This window comes from Hyperolius riggenbachi, chromosome 11, assembly GCF_040937935.1.
Source record: "Hyperolius riggenbachi isolate aHypRig1 chromosome 11, aHypRig1.pri, whole genome shotgun sequence".
Lineage (NCBI taxonomy): Eukaryota > Metazoa > Chordata > Amphibia > Anura > Hyperoliidae > Hyperolius > Hyperolius riggenbachi.
The window spans coordinates 83,163,426-83,186,302 of record NC_090656.1 but is presented as its reverse complement, the minus strand read 5'-3'; the positions used below and the strand labels follow the sequence as shown (position 1 = coordinate 83,186,302).

Below are 22,877 nucleotides of genomic sequence, written 5' to 3'. Positions count from 1 at the left end.
TGCATGCAGGGTCGGGAGCTCGGTGCACTCACGTCTTCACTCCTCCATGGTTGGCTCCACCCCCGATGCATATCATTTTAAAGCTCTCTTTCTCCTCTTTCCAATGATATATAAACCGCCACCCTATGCCTTTTAGTTTTCGCTATTTTCGTGATTGAAATTGCCACGGACGCAATTTCGATCGCGAAAATAGTGAAATAAATATGGCAGCCTCCATATACTGTACCTCTTGCTTCAGGTGTCCTTTAAAGAGAACCTGAACTGAAAATAAAAAGTCAAAATAACCATACACAGGTCATACTTACCTCCTGTGTAGTCTACTCCTCAATCTCTTTCTCCTCTCCTGCGTCCCATTTGTCCACTGTGATCAATGGAATTCTCCGTCCTCCATTTTAAAAACTACCATTACCCAATAACAGCTTCCTGGTCAGCACACTGTTAAACTGTAATATCACCCACTTGAGTCATATGGAAACATGGACATTACCTTGCACATTCAGTTGTAACTGTCAACTGCTGATATATAACTGACAGCAACGGATATATTTCAGTTCTGACAAAATATTGTCAGAACTGGAAGGGACCACTGTAAGAAGAAAATGGTGAGCTTCTGAGTGGAACTGATGGTGAGGTTAGTATCTAATATTAATTTGTAGCTTTGTCATGTGTTTATTTTAAATAATTCTACTCGCTTCAGGTTCCCTTTAGGCTTGGGAGCTCTTTGGTCATCCTTTGGCCCAGTAATTAGGGCTGAAGGTCTACGCTGCAATCTGATCTCCCCAAAATCGCAGCAGTCAGATAAGCACCTCCACCCAGCTAATATGTACAGGTTTCTAGCGACACCCATTACAAATTGACTTTTTTTAAAAAATTCGTTGTTACTTTCCATATGTTTTCAGGGTTCTTCTCCGGGACCCACTTTTGGGCTTGGTTCCCTCTTGAGCTGGATCACCGACGGCCACCAGGAGCTGACAGTGTAGTGTCTGTTCCGATAGTCCGTTGTGGTCCAAAGTAACTCCGGAGCAGATGAGTTTCCATCATAGGCTTCTATGAGAAACTCATCCGCTTGACTGGAAAAATTGTGCAGATCACAATTTTGAGTTCTGCTTAGCGCAACGGATCCATTGTGTGCACGGATCCTATTGATAATGAGGCGTTCCTTCAGTTTACCAATATGGCAAAACAAAATGTCATTTTGTTGCTTTTAATGTGAACAGATCCTTATTCTGCCAGTTGTGGCCTGACTCCTCTTGTTGCTAGCAGGCTTCTTCATTGTTGCTTGAAGATTCTTTGGAGGATGTCCATCATTCTTGAGTTCTTCCACACAACTAACCTCCAGCCAATGGCTACAGCTCCATTTATAGACTTTAAACTACACTGCAACGGGAGGGAGGAGGAGTAACAGGCCCTTCACCACCTACACTGCATTGCTCCTATCCCAAGATGAATAGGGGTATGGAGGTAGGGTCGGACTGGAACACTGAAGGCCCACCATAGAAATTTCTGGGGTGCAAACGCCCAATGATTTGGAGCTCACATACCTTGGTGCTGTTTAAAGTGCAGAAGATGTAAGTGCTACATAAATACATAATATGTTAGGACATAAGACTGACTATGGTAGGGATTAGATTGTGAGCTCCTTGCGACATGAATATGTACTCTGTAAAGTGCTGCAGAAGATGTGAGTGCTGTATAAAACACAGTGGGGATCGGCTGATGCCGGATACATGTGCTCGCCGGTTGCTTGAGCAACTGGCTGAAAAAGCACAAACCTCACCCCCCGCATCATAAAATACTTACTGAGCCTCTGGGTGGTGCCTCCTACCAATCATGTAGCATCTAACGGCTTTCTGGCATCCTCAGTGTATGGCTACCTGAAAGCCACTAGGAGCTACAGGAAGGGTAGGAGACAACGCCCGGAGGATCAGTAAATATTTTATGCCCTACAATCCCTCCAAAGCACTGTCCCTGTTATCCCCCCAGGCATGCCAGTTAGTTCAGACGTCTGGATAACGGGTACTTTGATGTACATAATAACATGACTAGGACTTACGACTATGGTAGGCAGAGGTGTTAGGGTTTTTGCGGCCCCATGCAACACATTATTTATGCTCACACTTTGTTAGGATCCTGAAACATCTGGAGCATGAAAACTAAAAAGAAAAGACTGGTGTGCCGTGGCTAAAATTGGGCATGGCCATTATTATTATTTAGTATTTATATAGCGCCGACATATTACGCAGCGCTGTACAGTATATATAGGAGCTCACAATCTAATCCCTACCATTGCCATATATCTATATTATGTAGTGTAAGTACTGTAGTCTAGGGCCAATTTTAGTGGGAGCCAATTAACTTATCCGTATGTGTTTGGAATGTGGGAGGAAACCGGAGTGCCCAGAGGAAACCCACACAGACACGGAGAGAACGTACAAACTCTTTGCAGATAGTACCCTGGCTGGGATTTGAACCAGGGACCCAGCGCTGCAAGGCGAGAGCGCTAACCACTACGCCACCGTGCTGACCATGACATGATTCGGTCGGAGCCAACATTAATCTAATAGTGGAGAAGGAAGAGTAACAGGCTCCGGGCACCGACCACAAAAGCAATTCAAGTCACCTTTACTTTGTTCCCAACATCCCCACAGTACACAATGAAAGCCGTTTCGCAGGCTAAATGCCCGCTTCATCAGAGGCAAGAAATAATAAACAATAATAACAATAAAATAGTTATTATTTCTTGCCTATGACGAAGTGGGAGTTTAGCCTGCGAAACGTCTGTCGGTCCTTAACATTGTGTGTACTAATGAATTAAGGGTGACTTGAATTGCTTCTGTGGGCGGTGCCTGAAGTCTGTTACTCTTCCTCCTTAATCCAGCAGGGGCCCAGTCGGTGCTCTGTATGGAGGGCAAATGACAGGCTCAGTCATGGCACCTCTGAGAAGGCATTGCAGGAGGTGAGGATAATTCACGTCCCTGTTGCTCAGCTTTCTTCTAAGATTTCAAGGATTATACTTTTGTTTTTTCCAAAGTACAGTTTCTTTTTTGTGTGCAAGATATATGGATTGGGAGTTATGTGTCCAAGGCATCCACTTTGAGCCCTGCAAAAGTAGTTAAACCACTGAACACATGCCTTGTCATATCCTGCCTGAGCCCGATTCCTGTATGAACACTCTCTGAATAGCAAGTCAGTGGAATGACCCTTTACATATTTCCTTTGAGTGTCATCTCTTCTCTATATACGATTTTATTTGCTTGATTATCTTATAAATACCACAGATAATAAATTACACCAATGTAAAGACATGAAATAGAGAATTTTGGTGTGTTGGACAGCAGTGACATCTTTTCCAAAACAGGCCTGTTGAGAGGGTTTTAGTGTCAGAGTAAAGGAGGGGGGGGGGGGGGGGGGGGAGGGGAAGACATTTGAAAACATTACAAAACACGTTAATAAAATATCATGTAGGATTAATACACAAAAGTTTTTACCTTCAAACGTTCATTTTCAGTCCTAAATGCTGCTCTTCCTCCATCATTAGCCAAGATATTTCCTAAATCACCAACGTGCTACAGTGGAAATAAAATGTACAACTAAATGGAAGTTGCAAACAGAAGATAATGTACCATAGTATCAAAAAGCAAGAGAAGAGAAATAGAAGACCTAACAATCAGTTTAGGAACAAATCCAAGTTTGTGGATTCACTAAATAAGAAGATGCATGTTGCATAAGCAGTTATGCTCTGAATGTGAACACAGACATGTCAGTATGGGCATCATTCACTAAAGTTTGCTAAGAACTAGAGATGATCAAAGAGATGCCAATTCTTCTGAGTTGATGCAAATGTATGCAAATATATGCAGTTTGAAAATGGAGCACTTAATTTAAACCTGGGTTGAAATTGATTGGTCCATTTTCAAACTGCATATATTTACATAAAAATGTGCATAATTTCGGAAGTTTTTGCATCTCATTGGTCATCCCTACCAAGAACCACAAGGCCCTTTCACACTATAACATGCAAAGCCCACAGGAAGCATGTAGTTCTTTTTCCAGTGCACTTGCGCTTTGATTTTTGGTGTGATTCCCAAGTCCCCATGAATGGGGCTGAACAGCATTGCAACAAAAATGCAGAATGCAGTGTGCTTGCCAAAGCAGTGAAACAGATTGCACTAGTGGGAACGTCACACTATGGTTTACACTACTGTATTAGTATCTGTGCCATTGACAAACTGCATGCATAAATTATCTGCAGTTGAGTAGCACAAGACTTTTTTACTTCAAAAAAGACTAAGGCCTAGTTCACACTGCAAAGCACGATAAAAAGCACTTTTGTGAGCAATTGCTTTAGAAGAAAGTTGCGAAAGAAAAATCCGCAAAAGGATTAGGCCTATGCGTCAAGAGCCCAAAAACCAGGTGTGTTACTAATGTAAAGAAGGGAAATTACTTACACTGTCTACATCTCCAGGACCACCATGATTGTTACCACCAGGATTAAAATGTCCACCACAACTACAAAAAAAAAATATTAAAGTAAAATTTTACATAGGGCAGCATACATTTCACCTTTTCAACTACATTTTTTGCTGCTCTCGCCTTGCAGCGATGGGTCCCCAGTTCAAATCCCAGCCAGGGCAATATCTACATGAAGTTTGTGTGTACTCCCGTGTGCTTCCTGTGGGCACTCCAGTTTCCTCCTACATCCCCAAAACACACATACGACTATGGTAGGGATTAGATTGAGAGCCCCCCTCTGTTCATGACAAAACCATATACTATGTAAAGTGTTGCAGAAGATGTCAGCAAATAAATACTACATAATATTAACGTTGCAAGAGTCTCTCTATATCCAGTGCAATTTTATCCTGACAGATGGGTTTATATATGCCTTTTAGTAGTCACCTGTGACACTTCTTTTGCTAGATACCAAGGGGTCAATATATAAAAACTGGAGAGGGCCTATAAACAATATTTGTTCTGAAACACTGGTCTGCAATGTAGGAGGATATGCAATTAAGTTTTTTTTTTTTTTAGGTGTAATCTACCATCTATGAAGTCGTTTACAGGATACTTGTCTCGGATCTGGGTGTCGCAATGGTCCTAAAGTAATTTCATCTGTGTAAAATCTCAAGTCCCCCCAGCACCAAATACAGCAGGGAAACTGCCCCCCACAGTAAATGTATTGAATCAAATTAATTCAGGAAACTCTTACAGTGAGTGAAAAAAATATGTCTCTTTGCTTACAGTCACACAGAATCCTGCAAAAACAAACCCTTTCTGCTATGTTTAGTCAATCTTATCTACTGCAATTAATAACCAAAATTCAATCAGGAAAACTGTGCAGCAGCACAACCCATTACTTATAAGTTTGAGTAAAGTGAAACGTAATATATTAACCTTTTCACTGTCTAGCAAATAACGGTTTGTTTATAGAAGTATTTATTAGTATGGCTAACCTGATATTTTCACTACAGTTCAACTGTGAGGCCTGGAACCCATTAGGAATCGCTGCAGTGCTTTAAAAATCACAGCAGTGCTGTGTGCAGTGATTGCTAGTGTGACTGCGCTCATGCTTTCCCGACATTTAGAATCGCTGTACAGTAAAAAAAAAAAAAAAAAAAAAACTTTATTATACTTACCAGGTGTCTGACTTCTGTTTTTAGCCCCCACCCCCAGGAAGAGGTCATAGGTGCTTCTCTATGTCCAGAGAAGCGTATGTGACTTCTTCCTTTAGGAGGCGGGGCTAGACAGAAGCAGGAATTCCAGACACCTAGTGAGTATTACATAGTTTATTCAAAGCGCAATTGCTCGGCCCCCCAAAGCTTTGCAAAATTGCTTTGAAAAGCAATTTTGCAAGCGTTTATAAACACAAAATGCTACATGTTCTATGATTGCAATCGCACTAGTGGGTTCCCCCTCCCCCCACACTCTTTCATTGGCAAAGTGGTTTTAGAAATCGACTGCAAATGTCGGCAATCCCAAAATGCTGCCAAAATCACCTTAGTGGGTCCCAGCCCTGAGAGAGTGTTCTTAAAATGTCGTCGCTTAAAAAGGCTAACACCGCAACATATCCGAGATAACCTGCCAGCAGATTGATTTACAGCGCAGACTTTTGGCAGCTGGTCGGTGTTTCAAAACACCCGGGCGGCCCGTCCACCTAATTAGGCCTGGGGAGAACACTGCAGACTGTTAACCAACCAACTGTTTTGGGCCTGTTTCCACTACATGCAAATTCTGGATGCAGAAAAACTGATTCCAATGAATGCCTAGGGGCCGTTTTCACTAAACACGATTTTTCTGATGCAGAAAAATTATGGATGGCATGTTGAAAATTTCTGCATCATGCATCTGTTTCCCATACAATGATTGATAGCCACATCCTGAAATCTGGATCCAGAAAAAGTGATGCAGAATTAGTGGAAATAGGCCCTTAATGCCCTAGATGATTCATTGTACAAGCTAAAAGCTAAACCATCGTAATATTACCTGTCACATCCTGCAGAAACATCCCCAAACTCATGTATGTGAAGTCCATGGAGCCCTGGGCTTAAACAATCCAAAGTTCCATCGATAACGCAGGTGTCCTCAGATACCTGAAGGAAGCGTACAACTCCCTGTACAGAGCCCTCTCCGGACATGATTGCCACAGCTGCCCCTAGATTCTCTGGAAAGAAAGATTTGATCACATTAATCATGTGAGTGAAGGTATTCAAGCTACACTGATTATCCAGGCTTTGCAAGAAGTCACAAAAACATAAAACTACATTCACCATTAAAAAACTACGGAGACTACAATCTTGAGCTCAATCTAAAGATGCTAGCTTCATGGCTGTAATACCGGTTGTGGTAATTTCTGGGTTCTGACTTTCCTAATCTGAATAACTGCTCCAGGGTAGTGACTACCACAGCACTGTAAGAGCTTATAAACTCAAACCATGGCATCCCGAGTCTGATAATATTCTATACAAGGCAATTAACATTTATATTGCGCTTTTCTCCTGGCGGACTCAAAGCCCTTGAGCTGCAGGCACTAGGGCACACTCAGAAGGCAGTAGCAGCGTTGGGGAGTGTAGCCCAAGGACTCCTTAATGAATAGGCGCTGGCTTACTAAACAGGAATAGCCCAAGTCTCCTGTGTCAGAGGCAGAGCCCTTATCCATTACACTATCCAGCCAACCTTCTAGCAAAAAGATTTCAAATTTTTATTTCAATATTTGTTTTTTTAGGTGCGGTGTGTATCTGCACCAAGTTCCATCTGTTGTTGGCACTGTCTGTCGGTTTGTTAAATATCACCCTAGTGGCCATCTGCAGGTGGCTTCCTGCATAAGAGCAACTTCATGAGGAAAGACCCATGATTTTCCTGGTGATTGGTCTTTTGTGTGCCACAAACACCCAATTCACTAATGCCAAGAAGGTCAAAAGCAGGACCAGGTGATGCTCGGTGTCCTGTGCTGAGATTATATACCGTAATTGGCTGTCATTTAAGCTCAATCCCATTAGTGAAGCTCTTCTCCTTGGCTGTATCATCAGTGGATTTATTCATGGGGTCGAATTATACAGGTAGTCCCTGGTTAAAGTGAACCTTAAGCCAGGAAAAAAAAAAAAAAAAGTTTTACTTACCTGGGGCTTCTACCAGCCCCCTGCAGCACTCCTGTGCCCTTGCAGCCACTCACTAATCCTCTGGTCCCCCGCTGCCAGCTAGTTTAGTTTTTGCCGACAGGCCACGTGTATCTTTTTCCGCATTCCCGACTGTAATTAACGTTATTGCGGACCGCGACGCGTACAAAAATGTGCGTTGTCGCATTACCTACTTGTAGATATGCGGCAACGCGTATTTTTGTACGCGATGGTCCGCAATAGCGCTAATTACAGTCGGGAATGCGGAAAAAGATATGCGTGGCCAGTCCTGACTGGCCTGTCGGCAAAAAAGAACCTAGCTGGCAGCGGGGGACCAGAGGATTAGTGAGTGGCTGCGAGGGCACAGGACTGCTGCAGGGGGCTGGTAGAAGCCCCAGGTGAGTAAAACTCATTTTTTTTCTGGCTTAAGGTTCACTTAAAGAGAACCCGAGGTGTGTTTAAAGAATGTTATCTGCATACAGAGGCTGGATCTGCCTATACAGCCCAGCCTCTGTTGCTATCCCAAACCCCACTAAGGTCCCCCTGCACTCTGCAATCCCTCATAAATCACAGCCATGCTGCGAGGCTGTGTTTACATCTGTAGTGTTAGTCTCGGCTGCTCCCCCGCCTCCTGCATAGCTCCGGTCCCTGCCCCCATCCCTTCCCTCCAATCAGCAGGGAGGGAAGGGATGCAGGCGGGGACTGGAGTTCTGCAGGAGGCGGGGAGAGCAGCAGACTGACACTATAGAGATAAACACAGCCAGCTCTGACAAGCTGTTTGTCAGCAGCGTGGCTGTGATTTATGAGGGATTGCAGAGTGCAGGGGGACCTTAGGGGGGTTTGGGATAGCAACAGAGGCTGGGCTGTATAGGCAGATCCAGCCTCTGTATGCAGATAATATTCTTCAAACCCACCTCGGGTTCTCTTTAACAAGATAGGGACTGTAGGCTTGTTCTTACCCCGAATCTGTCCAGAATTCAAAACATTGTGCCATCTCTGTCCCCTGTACCTCTTCTATTCCACTCTGTGCCACATCTATTTACCCATTTCTTCTGTTCCCGTTCCCTCCCTCCGTGTCATCTCTGTCCCCCTGTGCCCTCAATGTACCACAGCAAAATGTCATTTTCCTAGTTTGCAACATTTTGGATCTATGTGTATAATAGACTGGATAATCTTTTCTAAGATGACAAATAGATAAAAGAGGGCATAAAGTGCGCAATTCATATCTGTGAAGTATTGACCTACGTGATTTAATGCTGCCCATTCCTTTCAGCACTGCCCTCCGTCCTGTGCTCTCTATCAGATTCTGCACCTCCATTGCTGGCAATGTTGTATTCACCAGAACAGACTGAGACTCCAAGCTGACAGTGACATCCTGCACACCTGAATATACAACAAAAATAAAAAGCAAGTCAGAGGAACATAAACAGAGTATGCAAAATCAAAGGGAACTTTTTCACAGTTGGGGAAGCGTGAGAATCTCTGCCAGTTTGTTACTGCTGCAGTGTTCCCATTACAGGCCGTTTAACCTTCGGTCCCTGTGACACCGTGGGCTTCAATCTGCAGAAGTTATTGGCAGCACTGGGGGAAACACAAATTCACTAGAGGCCTAATGAGAACAGGTTCTTAATCTTTTTTGCCCAACTGTATTTTGTTCGAGTGGCAATCATCTTTCCCAGGTAGCTGTCCTAGACAACACCTGGAGAAAACTGGAATGCATACATTGCTAATTAGTCACAACAGTAAAGTGGTCTGCTACACAGGTCTTATTTTGATACTTCCCATGTATCTGGAATAGAGAATAGTCTTAAAATAATAATAACAATAATGAGGTGGGCATGTAAGGTAAGGTCTATGCTGTTATGAATTACATGATGAGTGGTGATAGGATCTTTTCCCTCAGGGGTGTATTACTGATCCCAGCTGGTACAAGATACTTGACAAAGACAAATGGCCAACTTAGGGTGCACACGCTCACCCTTCTTCTTTCAGGCCCCCTTTTACACTTGCAGGCTAAACTTGTGTTGTGTTACCCAATTTTGCCACAAGGGGCTGCAAAAGCAATGGAAGTCTAAGGAGACTTTCACACTTACTGCAGCCCCTTACAGTGTGCCTGAAGTATAGGAGCCCACGCAAGGGCAACAGCGTGTTACCACAAGCACCACACTTTGCGCACGGTGCTTGGGGTAATGGTAGTCTATGGGTGACACAAGTATTGTAAACTACGGAGCGTAGTGTTTGTCAAAAAATAGATGTAAAATCAGCCTAAAGGGAACCTGAGGTGAAAGAGACATATGGAGGCTGACATATTTAATTCCTTTTAAACCATTCACATTGCCTGGCTGTCCTGACGATCCTCTGCCACTAATATTTGCACCCATAAACCCTGAAAAAGCACGCAGATTAGAAATTTCTGACAAAAATCTGACAAGTTTAGCTGCATGCTTGTTTCAGGTGTGTGAGTTCCCAAGTGTTTCCAAAGATGGGCGGCTCCATATTGCGCATGTACGAGCACACTGATCCCAAAAGATTAATCGACCAGATGATGGAATACTTGCAACGCAGTTGACAACGCTGGTATGAGGACATGAAGAGAGGACCAGGAAGGCTCTATACTATAGGATCCAGAGCCTTCCCTCTCCATAACTGAGTATATCATTTTTTTTCTCCCAGATTGCTTCAATATCACTTTAAAGGACAATTGTAGCAAGAGGACTATGGAGGGAGCCATATTTATTTCCTTTTAAGCAATACCAGTTGCCTGGCTATCCTGCTGATCCTCTGCATCTATTACTTTAAGCCATAGACCCTGAACAAGCATGCAGCATATCAGGTGTTTCTGTCAGATTTGACAAGATTAGCTGCAAGCTTGTTTCAGGTGTTATTCAGACACTACTGCAGCCAAATAGATCAGCCTGACTGCCAGGCAACTGGTATTGTTTAAAAGGAAATAAATATGGCAGCCTCCATATTCTTGTATACAAAGAAAAAAAGCCATCCATGTAGCATAAAATAATCAAATTGCATACAACAAATCCCATGAAAAATAAGCAAGTTTACTGGGGACATATCCCTTTAAAAGCAATTAAAACATGGCAAGGGATACAGGTCTGGCGTCAAAACAAATGACACATGTAATAATGGTCATAGTAAAATACATCATATAATATACACAGTATAATATAATTAAAAGCATATGCAGGGAAAATGTGGCAGATAATCATAGATAAATTAAAATACCCTACACTCGCCTAGCACGGTCTGGGAAAAATGCCCATCAATAGTAAGGAAAATAGAGCGCTTACCACCAAGATCCCCGCAAGACAATCAGGCCAGTACCCCCGCCAGATCTCACATGTATCGCAGACCCCTCTTCTTCAGAGAAGACGATATGAGCCTCCATATTCTTCTCACTACAGTGGTCCTTTAAATGAATCTAAATATGGCAGCCACCATATCCCTCTCAGTACTACTCCTGACATCTCCCTGTTGACCAGTGGTAAAGAGCAGAACAGAACATGGGGCCAGATTTATCAAAGCATTACCGACAGGTTTTTCTTCTAAAAAGGTTCTAACCAGCAGAGGAACGGTTCTGCATGATAGTAAGAAACTTCTCAAATCCTACTTAATACTGGCAGTTTAGCGAGGATTTCTAGAGCTGCACTACAGTTAAGAAAAGTGCAAATCCATTGCTAAACTGCTGCAGATTAAGAAGTACTTCATAGCAGTTCTCCAGATAGTGCAGCAGTGAAGGCTAAACATGATTTGTGAAGGGCTCCTCCTCCCTCAGTCAGAGCCTGCTGACAGCAGATGTGTTGGTTACCTCAGCAGCGGTAATTTCCCTCAGGCCAGAAACCCACTAGGAGTGGTTTCTAATCGCTAGTGATTTGAAAAATCTCTTGCTAATGCAATGCTATGGGGGATTTTTATAAAATCACATTGCTCACGTGGGATCACACCCATAGCATTACATTAGCAAGAGTTTTCAAATTGCAAAGCACTCGAAATATCGCTCCTAGTGGGTTTCAGGCCTCACACACTGCACTGCCTGAGAGACCTTCCTAACTCCTCCTATTCCTAACAGTTTAAAGAGGAACTCCAGTGAAAATAATGTAGTAAAAAAAGTGCTTCATTTTTTACCATAATTATGTATAAATGATTTAGTCAGTGTTTGCTCATTGTAAAATCTTTCCTCTCCCCGATTTACATTCTGACATTTATTACATGGTGACATTGTTACTGTGGGCAGGTTATGTAGCTGCTCATAGCTGTTTTGGCTGTTAGAGACAGCTGTAAACAGCTAATTCCTGTCTGTGAACATTGTTACATTGTGGCAGTTTGCCCAGAGTACCCCGGTACTCAGAGCTTCTTGTGGGAGGAGTTTTAGCACAAAATCAGTCATACAGCGCCCCCTGATGGTCTGTTTGTGAAAATCATTATATTTCTCATGTAAAAGGGGGTATCAGCTACTGATTGGGATAAAGTTCAATTCTAGGTTGGAGTTTCTCTTTAAGAAGGAATCTGCACTATTCAGTGATTTCTTAAGATGTCTGAGACAGTTCTGAAAGGATTTCTAAAAACCTACTAATATTTTGTCTCAGACACTCTTGATAAATGTCCCCCATGAACCAATATAAACGTGTTGATGCCAATAGAGTTGTGACATATCAGGGTTGTTAGATGACCTCTTCACAAATGGATTCTTGCCCATCAAAGTGGAAGGGGTTTGTTGTAGCTTACCTGGTACATCCAGTAGGGAGCTCTCTATAGCATAAACACACTTTCCACACGTCATCTGAACAGCAAACTCCAGCTGCCAGCAAGAAACAAAAAAATCATTTGTAATAAAGAGCGATACCAAATCTTACGACTGTTAAACAGTAGCCATAAGAGAGAATATGATTGTGCTGCAACATATTGGACATTCCATCTATACAAAACTTAAAAAGTGAATTTTGAAAGATTTGGAATCAGAATTCTGGGCAATATAAGTCAATGACAATGTGAAGTGGGAAATTATGATCTTGAAATAGCAGTCACATGACCACAGACTTGTTATCTTTTGTGGTCACCGACTTCCAGGTAGAAGCCAGTACTCTTATTCAGAACACACATCTTACAGTACCTTCCAGAAACAGACTGGCAGGGACAGAAAGCTGACATGGGAGAATTGGCAGAATATCCTAATGCTGGATACACACGGTGCGTTCCCGCACTCGATTCCCCACTCGATTCCCGTCCGCTCAATTATTTCCGACATGTCCGATTCCCGTTTCGATGGATCGTTAGGTCGATTTGGCATACTTTGCATGAGAATTGACCTAACAATCATCGAAATGCGCTCGGAAATAATCGAGCGGCCGGGAATCGAGCGGGGCATCGAGTGCGGGAACGCACCATGTGTACCCAGCATAAGACCAGGTCTCATCTGAATTAGTGATGGGTCGTTCGCGAACGACAAGAGCCGGTTCTCAGTTTTAAAAGAGCCGATGCCTCAGCCGCCCCACACAGCTCTGCTTTGCTCTGTGATAAAGGGCGCTGAGGCATGCTGGGAGATGTAGTCCTACTCTTTCAGCTTGTAGGAGTGTATGGGGCGGATGTATGGGGGGGGGAGCAGAGCAGTAGCAGGAGGGATTGCCACAGTCAGATAAGCAGTCATGGGGACAGGGGGCGGGGCTTTTACGCCGATTCTGAGTGGTGTCTAGTGACATTTAATGAAGAGCCGATTCAGAGCCGTAAGAGCCGGCTCTTTAATGGGAGCCGATTCAGAAGAGCCGATTCTCTAAAAAGAGCCGGAATTCCCATCACTAATCTGAATGACTACCAACAATGGCAAGCAGAGCCCCCTAGAGGCAATATTAGGTGTTTCTGACAGATCTAACAAGATTAGCTGCATGCTTGTTTCTGGTGTTAGTCAAACACTACTGCAGCTAAATAGATCAGCAGGGCTGCCAGGCAACTGGTATCATTTAAAAGGAAAAAGCTATGGCACCCTCCATATTCTTCTCACTTCAGTTGTACTTTAAATAAACTCACCAAAAGAAGCCTCATAAATGTGTCACGTCACGAGTTGTTAATACAGTAGAATCCCTTTATAGTAAAATGCAAGGGACCGGGAAAAGTAATTTACTAAATCAGAAGTTTACTATATCAGAATTGGCCATACATTATATATTTATACGGACGCATTTGCTGAGACCTGAGGACTGAGTTTACTATAATGAAATTCTACTGTACCTGCCCTAGGGATTGGGATTTACTATATCAAGAGGTTTACTATAATCAGAGTTTACAATAATGAAATTCTACTGTACCTGCCCTAGGGATTGGGACTTGATCCCAAGGGGTAACAGTTATTGTGCACATGTACCTTTAGCTACTGAGTTAGATATCTAGTCTCTGTAAAATGAGTACTATAAACTGTGGGTAATGCATAGATAAGCAATTCTGTATTCAGATATTGTTACAGTAAAGCTGTTACTGAACAGCTTCTGTAACAAAACCGCCTGCAAAACCGCTCTGAACTGCCGTTTTTTTAGAGCGGTTTGCGTTTTTCCTATACTTAACATTGAGGCAGAAACGCATCCACAATCCAAAAAAAATGCCTCACCCCGGGGGTATGCGTTTCTGCAAAACGCCTCCCGCTCTGGTGTGCACCACTCCATTGAGATACATTGCTCAAGCGTATCCGCAGCCGCAAGCGGCTGCAGAAACGCTGAAAAAGCCGCTCGGTGTGCACCAGCCCCAAGAGCACGTCTGAGTGTGCAAAAATGCTTATTCATTCACAAATCGCTCTGAAAATTGCTTTACAAAATTGCAAATCGCTAGCTATTGCAATTTTGGTGCACTAGCCCTTAGATCAGTGATCTACAAACGTGGCTCTCCACCTGTTAAGGAACTACAAGTCCCACAATGCATTGCAGGAATCTGACAGCCACAGTCAAGATTCATAAAGACAAATGCATTGTGGGACTTGTAGTTCCTTAACAGCTGGAGAGCCAAGTTTGCAGATCACTGCCTTAGATAGTATCCTGTTGACCAGACTAGCCTGGTGAGGACAGAGGGATTGGGACACCCAAATTCTTCACACAATGAGAGGGTTGGAGCCATTTTGAAAGATACCATGGTACTACCATTGTATGGTTGATGTGAGAGAGTGAGAAAGTCCATAGGGAAATTCCGCTAACGTGATTCAGTGGAAAGCACCCTCTCAAACTGCTAGGTTTCACATAGGTTATAGTAATACTACATACACACTATTCGGCCAATTACAATGCTTTAATTTGTAGATGTTACTGTGATCATTTGGACCCCTGCCAGCAGTGATCAGTCTTGATAGGAATAGAAAAGGTATGTTGCTGAGGAGATTTGGGAGCTTTCCTTGTGGATGCTAATGGGGTGCTGCAGCCTATACACGTATTATATGGATAGAGGCGCTCCACAACCTGCTGTTGTACCCCTGTGCTGCTGTGACCAGGATAGATCCTATTTCCTCAAGATAGCCAGTTATTCAATTTTATACGTGGCCAAGTGGGAGGAGAATTATATAGACATGAATAGACATACTGCACTACGATTCTGGAAAAGGTATATCGATGACGTGGTTTTTATGTGGGAGGGTGATGAAGCATCCCTGCTATTGTTTATTGATTATATCAACAATAACAATGAGAATTTAAAATTTACGTGTAACTATAGTACAAATCAAGTAGAGTACTTAGATTTAATTATCTCTAATGATAATGGTAATGTGAGGACCCACACATTGTTCAAGCCCACTGATCGCAATAGTTATATCCCCAAAGACAGCTGTCATCATGAGTCATGGTTAAAGTCAGTACCCAAAAGTGAACTCCTTAGAATATATAGAAATTGCACTAATCCTGAGGACTTCCGGAAAGAAGCGGACATACTAACATCTAGATTTATAGAAAAGGGATATACAAAGGGGGAGATTGATCAAATTAGACTGGAAGTTGAGAAGAAAGATAGGAAGGAGATCATTCATAAACAGCCTATGGAAAGAGACAATGAGAGAAAGGTCTCTATGATCACAGATTATAGTACACAACACCGGGAAGTAAAAAGGATTTTAAAGAGACACTGGCATGTGCTGATGGCAGATCCTGAAATGGCTGACATTTTACCAGAAAACCCTAGTGTCACTTATAGAAGAGCTCCGAACCTGAAAGACATTATTACTAAAAGTGCAATAGATATACCTACACGGGCCTCAGGACGTCTTGTGGATTTTACTGGATTTTATAAATGGCAGTTGCTATAAATGCAGACATTGTACCACGGTCGCACGAAAAACTACCTCCTTTTACAATAATACGAGTGGGGAAAAATTTGAGATAAGGTCCTTTCTGAACTGTGAATCCAAGATGGTGGTGTATCTCGAGTGCCCTTGTGGCTTACAGTATGTTGGTTTGACCACGAGGGCACTCAGGGAGAGATTGTATGAACACGTTAACAACATTAGGAATGGTTATATGGACCATTCAGTCTCGGTACACTTTAAGGAACACCACAATTGCAACCCTAGGGGTCTGAAATATTCGGCTATAGATCAGATCACAAGAAACTGGAGGGGTAATAATCAGGATAGGGACCTAGCAAGAGCAGAGATGAATTGGATTATAAAGTTGAATTGCATGTCTCCGATTGGTCTTAACATAGATTTTAATCTTAATTGTTTTTTAGCAAACTCATGAATTGTATCAAAAATACGTGTGCATTGTGGAAGGTAGGATATTTTGTCATTTACATTTTTAATGCATATGATATTCTTTATATTATGTAATTTATATTGGGGGTTTTTATTTTGCATATGCTAATGGATGTTTTATCCCTATTTCTTATTCAGGTGCAATATCAGTAGCAATACATAGGGAGATAGAAATAGAATTTATAATCTGTGAATGTGGACCTTTTTGGGATTAGGTGTAATACTATGAATGGACATTAGATGGTGCTATAATAGAAGTGGGAGACGGACATGTGTTCCTTGATTTTAATGCTGGTTTGTTCTTAGAATACATTTTATATTATGTTTTTATCATTAGGATCTAGTGATTATAACTGCTGTGATTCCATGTATCTTAGATTGCATTTTAAAGAGACTCTGTAACTTTAAAAAGATCCCCTGAGGGGTACTCACCTCGGGTGGGGGAAGCCTCCGGATCCTAATGAGGCTTCCCACGCCGTCCTGCGTCCCACGGGGGTCTCGCTGCAGCCCTCTGAACAGCCGGCGACAGGCCCGACTGTAATTTCAATATTTACCTTTGCTGGCTCCAGCGGGGGCGCTGTGGCTGCATTAGGCTCGGAAACAGACGGAAATACCCGATCTCCGTAGAGTCCGCTCTACTGCGCAGGCGCCGGAGACTTGCGCCTGCGCAGTAGAGCGGACCCGACGGCGATCGGGTATTTCCGCCTACTTCGGAGCCGACAGCCGTCAGAGCGCCTGCGCAGGAGCCAGGAAGGTAAATATTACGTCACGGCTGTACAGAGGGCTGCAGCGAGACCCCCGTGGGACACAGGACGGCGTGGGAAGCCTCATCAGGTTCCTGAGGCTTCCCCCACCCGAGGTGAGTACCCCCCAGGGGACGTTTTGCCGTTACAGTTCCTCTTTAAGTATGGAGTAATGACTGGGATGCTGCTGCTGTCATAAGTAAGGATGCACGCATACATGCAAAAGACGTGCACATCCTTATGTCTATGCGACGGGTTTTTTCCCTTATATAATTTCCGCATAGCAACATTGTTAACTTGTACATAATTCCATGGCTATGCGATATTTCCGCATAGAGGTATTGGTGGAATACATAGGCTATGCAAAATTTTCGCATAGAGACACTGGTGGAACGCATATGCGTTCCAATGACGCAAACCGGATCCAGTATGGCCGCCGACCGGAAGTACTCTCTAGAGCGTTCGGCGCTCTGACAGGTGACAGCAGCCGTACCTAGGAAAGGTAACTACGATATTATCTATATATATGTGCCCTAGCCTGCTCGCTCTCGTATCCCCTGATGACGGCGGAAGGCCGAAACTAGTCGGGACGAGAGCGGGCTGGACACTGCTGTTCGCATTCCTAACCATTCAGAGTACCACAAGGGTGGGAAGCGAAGTATCCAGAGAGGGTCCTATACTGGCATGGGACCCTCTTGATGTAAGTTACATGTTATCTTTTATTGGTGTGCCTTGCATGGTGAAATAAAGAGTTGATATATCCACTGAGGGAACATCTCTTCTGCTTCTCTGTTTCCGTGCATTGAGACATACAGGAGGAGTGCAGATGTACAAGAGTTATCCCTGGAGGTGGATTGGACTGCTTATTACCATCTGAGCCCCTGGCGCTGTGTAATTGAATAACTGGGGTGCTGCAGCCTGCCAGGGGGCTCCCTCTCCACCTATCAGGACTCCTAAAAAAACATAACCTGGGAACAGACCAGATGTACGGCTGGGGATGTGAAGGGGAGTGTGAGTATCCACCTTCTGCTAAGCTTACCAACACAAAGGATCTCCATGGCCATCACGCTAGTGCTCTATGAACAAGGACTGGGGAACTTGGGGTATACAAATGGCCCTTTAGTGCCCCAGAACTCAATAACCACACTTGGGACTTATTGGTGACTGTGCTGCAAGTATTAGGTTGTGGGCTACAGATGTCCCAATCCCTCTGTACTGACCATGATGACACCTCTATGGGTAGTTAATGGTTGCTGGGATAATATGACATTTCTATTGGTCGACAACATGATACATGATTTTTTTTTTTCAAACTGGAATCTGATAAACTTTCTGCACCAGAATTGTGGTGCCTGAAGTACTACACCTAGCCACCAGGATGACTGCAGAACTTCCTTGGCACAGTGTTGGTATTTGTGCAACAAATTCTACACTCTGAGGCCCATATGCAATTCACTTTTTCTCCTAAGGCCTCTTTTAGACGGACAATTGACAGCTTGCCAAGCAGTTCAGTCTCCCGCCTGCCAGTGCAATTTAAATGCAGCAGAATTGCAGCAGTTGTAACGCCACGCATGTTAAAGTCAATGTTAACCGATTTAAAAAAACAAAAGTCAGATACTCACCTAAGGAGAGGGAAGGCTCTGAGTCCTATTGAGACTTGCCTCGCTGAGTGCCCGGTCCCGCTCAGAATCCCCCGTAGCAGCATTCGACCAGTTCGGTCAAATACTTCCACTTCCGCTGCTGAAGGGAGGTTTCGGAAGTCTTCGGGAGCACTCGGGCTCCATACTGCGCATGCGCCCTCTATGACGCACTCGCGCATGCGCAGTATGGAGCCGTCTGTCTTCGGGAGTCTGAGTGCTCCCGAAGACTTCCAAAGTCCCCCGCGGCGGGGGATTGGAACGGGGGAGCCAGCGCAGCAGGGAGGACACAGGGAGAGCAGAGGAAAGGCTCATTAGGACAAGAGCTTTCCCTCTCCTTAGGTGAGTATCTGACTTTTGTTTTTTTTAGATCGGGTAACAATGGCTTTAAAGGGAATCTGAAGTGAAAATAAAAACTTATGATATAATGATTTGTATGTGTAGTACAGCTAAGAAATAAAACATTAAGAACAGAGATAGGAGTCTAATATTGTTTCCAGTACAGAAAGAGTTAAAGGATACATCCATGCAACAGCAACAACAAAAAATCCACTTACCTGGGGCTTCCTCCAGCCCCTGGCAGCCGTCGTGTGCCCTCGCCGCAGCTCCAGTGGCTCCCGGCCTTCTCCGCTGGAGAAGCCAACCTCGTCAGGTCGGGTTTCAAGTCGGCTTCTTCTGCGTTTCACCGCGCAGGTCATGTGGTCTTGCCGACGTCTTTAGGACGATACTGCGCCTGCACAGTACCAGCCTAATGACGTCGGCAAAACCATGTGACCTGCGCAGTGGAACACATAAGAAGAAGCCAACCTGGCTTTTGTTTTTATTTTTTTTTTGCCTGGACGTATCCTTTAAAGCGAACCTTAAGTCTACTAAAAAAAATGAGATTTACTCACCTGGGGCTTCCCTCAGCCCCCAGCAGCCGATCGGTGCCCTCGCAGCTCCGCTCCGATGTCCCAGGACCCGCCGGCGAGCACTTCCGGTTTGGCCGTCACCAGCCGACAGGCATGGGAATGCGAGTGATTGTTCGCGTTCCCAGCCTGTATATCGCCCCCTATGCTGCTATTGCGACCTCCTGGCCGCAATAGCAGCATAGGGGGCGATATACAGGCTGGGAACGCGAACAATCACTCGCGTTCCCATGCCTGTCGGCCGGTGACGGCCAAACCGGAAGTGCTCGCCGGCAGGTCCTGGGACATCGGAGCGGAGCTGCGAGGGCACCGATCGGCTGCTGGGGGCTGAGGGAAGCCCCAGGTGAGTAAATCTCATTTTTTTTTAGTAGACTTAAAGAGAGTCTGAAGCGAGAATAGATCTCGCTTCAGACCTCATAGCTAGCAGGGGCATGCGTGCCCCTGCTAAAACGCCGCTATAGCGCGGCTTAACGGGGGTCCCTGTCCCCCCAAACCCCCTCCGAGCAGCGGGGGAGCGCTTCCTGGTTGGGGCAGGGCTAACCGCCGCAGCCCTGCCCCATGCGCGTCTGTCAGACGCGTACCTCCGCCTCTCCCCCGCCCCTCTCAGTCTTCCTTCACTGAGAGGGGCGGGGGAGAGGCGGCGATGCGCGTCTGATAGACGCGACTGGAGGCAGGGCTGCAGCCGTTAGCCCTGCCTCCAGGAAGATCAGCTCCAGCGACCTTTTTCCGACCCAGGTTTGCGGGGGGTGGGTTGGGGGTGAAGGGACCCCCGTTAAGCCGCGGGATAGCGGCGTTTTAGCAGGGGCACACGTGCCCCTGCTATATATAAGACCTGAAGCGAGATTTAGTCTCGCTTCAGTGTCTCTTTAAGGTTCGCTTTAAGACACTCCAATTGTAATCTATTATTATTATTTATATAGCGCCAACATATTCCGCAGCGCTTTAATCTTTGCAAAAGAGCCACTGATCTCTGACTTTCAAAGTTGCAGAGAGCTCTGTCTTCTGAAGTGTGTTATTTCAACTGTCGGATTTTCTTTTTCTCTGCAGAGAACAGTTCAAAAGTTCACTAGCCTGCTCTGTAAAATCATTTAGAATGCCGAGTAGTGTGTACACTGCAATTAGAGAATGATACAATGTTACAAAAAACACTATATAACTGAATATAAAAATATAAGAATATTTTCTTTGCTACTAATGTTCTAGTAATTATCCATACTACACAACCAATTCATTATATCATAATTTTTTTCCGCTTCAGTATCTCTTTAAGCATTGACACGCAGTGGTGTTACTGGGCGGCAGAGAACTACAACGTCGAGTCTGAGTGCGGCTGCGCTAAGATCTAACTCCATATGGTGGGCCGCCTGTGCAGCGCCAGTACTGAACGCTACCAAGCGCCAGGCCAGCACAGGAGAGCAGCTGATACCTGTCAGTTGCCCGAGTGAAAAGCATCTAAGTTTTCTCCTACAAGATATTTTTTGTATCTTCTGTTTAAAATAAGTTTTCCACACATTGCAATTGAAAAACTACCAAAACTAGGTGAAAAAGTACTGGTAAAATTATTCAGATTATTTCCTTGCTTGCTGGTGGTTTAAAGGCATTTTATTAACTAGGTGTAAAAATATCATTTGCGACAAAAACTTAATTGCATATAGAGCTGAATCTCTTCTGAAAGAAAAAGCTGTCATCATTGTTACAGTATTTCGTTCTGAATTGATAGGTGTCATTATGATGCATGCAGTACCACACTCGTACCTACTCAGCTTATCTATCATCAATCAGAGACGAAACCACAATTAATTTCCAGCCCAGATCAATGTAGCACATTCACAGCAAAACTATCACGAGTTGATCAGCAGCCACACACATCCTGCACTAAAGTTTGTAAAATACCTTGCAAGCCTTCTCATGTTGCACTGACGGATCCATGCTTTATTTTGCCTGTCAACCTTTGGACGTCACCTTTAACCCTTCACCGTCACCGTCACCGTGACCGAGCTACTTTTCCCAGAACACTGCGTGTGAAACTCACACAGTTCCAACAATTACCCAGCGCCGCCCTCTCTCTTCCGATTAAATCACTGCCGTGTAATGTCATTTATGAGTACATCTATCTACAGTATATAGTCACTACAATATTCCTATTAACTGAGGCGACGAAAAGACACCGGTGCTCAAGTGAAAACCGCCGCCTGGTTATCAGCACCGTGTGGTCTCCAGAAAAATGGCGGATTTTGAAGACGCACAACGACGTTTGTTACTGAGAATGTATGATATGATGATAATAATATGAGATACATAGTAAAATGACAAAGAATAGATATAAAAAGACAGAGGAAGACTCTGGAACAGCAAGTGTAAGGTAGCATGCATAGTGGATGAGAGCCTTTGGCAGTATCGATTTCCATGTATTCATTCCTGCCCGACAGAATGTATTACGTAATGTAACCTCTCATAACAGGAAGCATTTTTATCTATTTTTTTTTTTTTTGCGCAAAGTGTTTCAGTTGCCTGGCTACCGGTAATTGAAAATCTATATACCACTAGCAAAGGTGTGCTTCTCTTGGCACTGATAGTGTATTTAAAGGGCAACTAAATGGAGGCTGCCATATTTATTTCTTTTTAATTAATGCACATAGCCCGGCTCGCCTGCTGATCCTCTGCCTCTAATACATTCAGCCATAGACCCTGAGCAAGCATGCAGCAGATCAGGTGTTTCTGACATTATTGTCAGATTTGACAAGATTAGCCATGTGCTTGTTTCAGGTGCGATTCAGACAGTACTGCAGCCAAGTAGATCAACAGGATGCCACGCAACTGGTATTGTTTAAAAGGAAATAAATATGGCAGCTTCCATATACTTCTCACTTCAGTTGTCCTTTAAGTGCTTGCCACACTCATTTTAAAGGTACCCATACATTACTTGATTTGTGGGATCAATGGCAGATTAGATCATATTGATCAAATCTGCCAGAGACCGATTACGCAATGTGGGCGAGCGATCGTAATTTTGAAAGGATCGATCAGAATTGCTGGATAGCTCTCGCTGGAAAGGGTTCGGTCAGGTTCGCGTCGGCAACAACGCTCGATTTCCCAACGATCGACGGACCCCCGGCTGTTCTTTTTTCACATGAAATATGTACACCTGACCCGTGGTAAGTGTGGAAACCTTGCTTAAGTTCACCTGTCTGCTGGCGCGCCTCCTCAGTGTTCTCGCCATAGTTGCTGGGCACCTGTGTCCTGAG

General features: G+C 44.1%; 1 protein-coding gene across 1 annotated transcript in view; it reads right to left on the bottom strand.

The window, feature by feature from the left end:
• Positions 1–21,873, bottom strand: part of CCS (copper chaperone for superoxide dismutase) — a 46,195-nt gene extending 24,322 nt beyond the window's left edge. The window contains exons 1-6 of the mRNA XM_068260570.1: positions 21,526–21,873; positions 12,354–12,426; positions 8,859–8,996; positions 6,484–6,661; positions 4,449–4,509; positions 3,489–3,566 (exon numbers count right to left, since the gene is read on the bottom strand). Coding sequence (XP_068116671.1) covers positions 3,489–3,566; positions 4,449–4,509; positions 6,484–6,661; positions 8,859–8,996; positions 12,354–12,426; positions 21,526–21,561 — 564 coding nt within the window. The 5' untranslated portion in view covers positions 21,562–21,873. The remainder of the gene's footprint in view (positions 1–3,488; positions 3,567–4,448; positions 4,510–6,483; positions 6,662–8,858; positions 8,997–12,353; positions 12,427–21,525) is intronic.
• Positions 21,874–22,877: the final 1,004 nt, after the last annotated feature.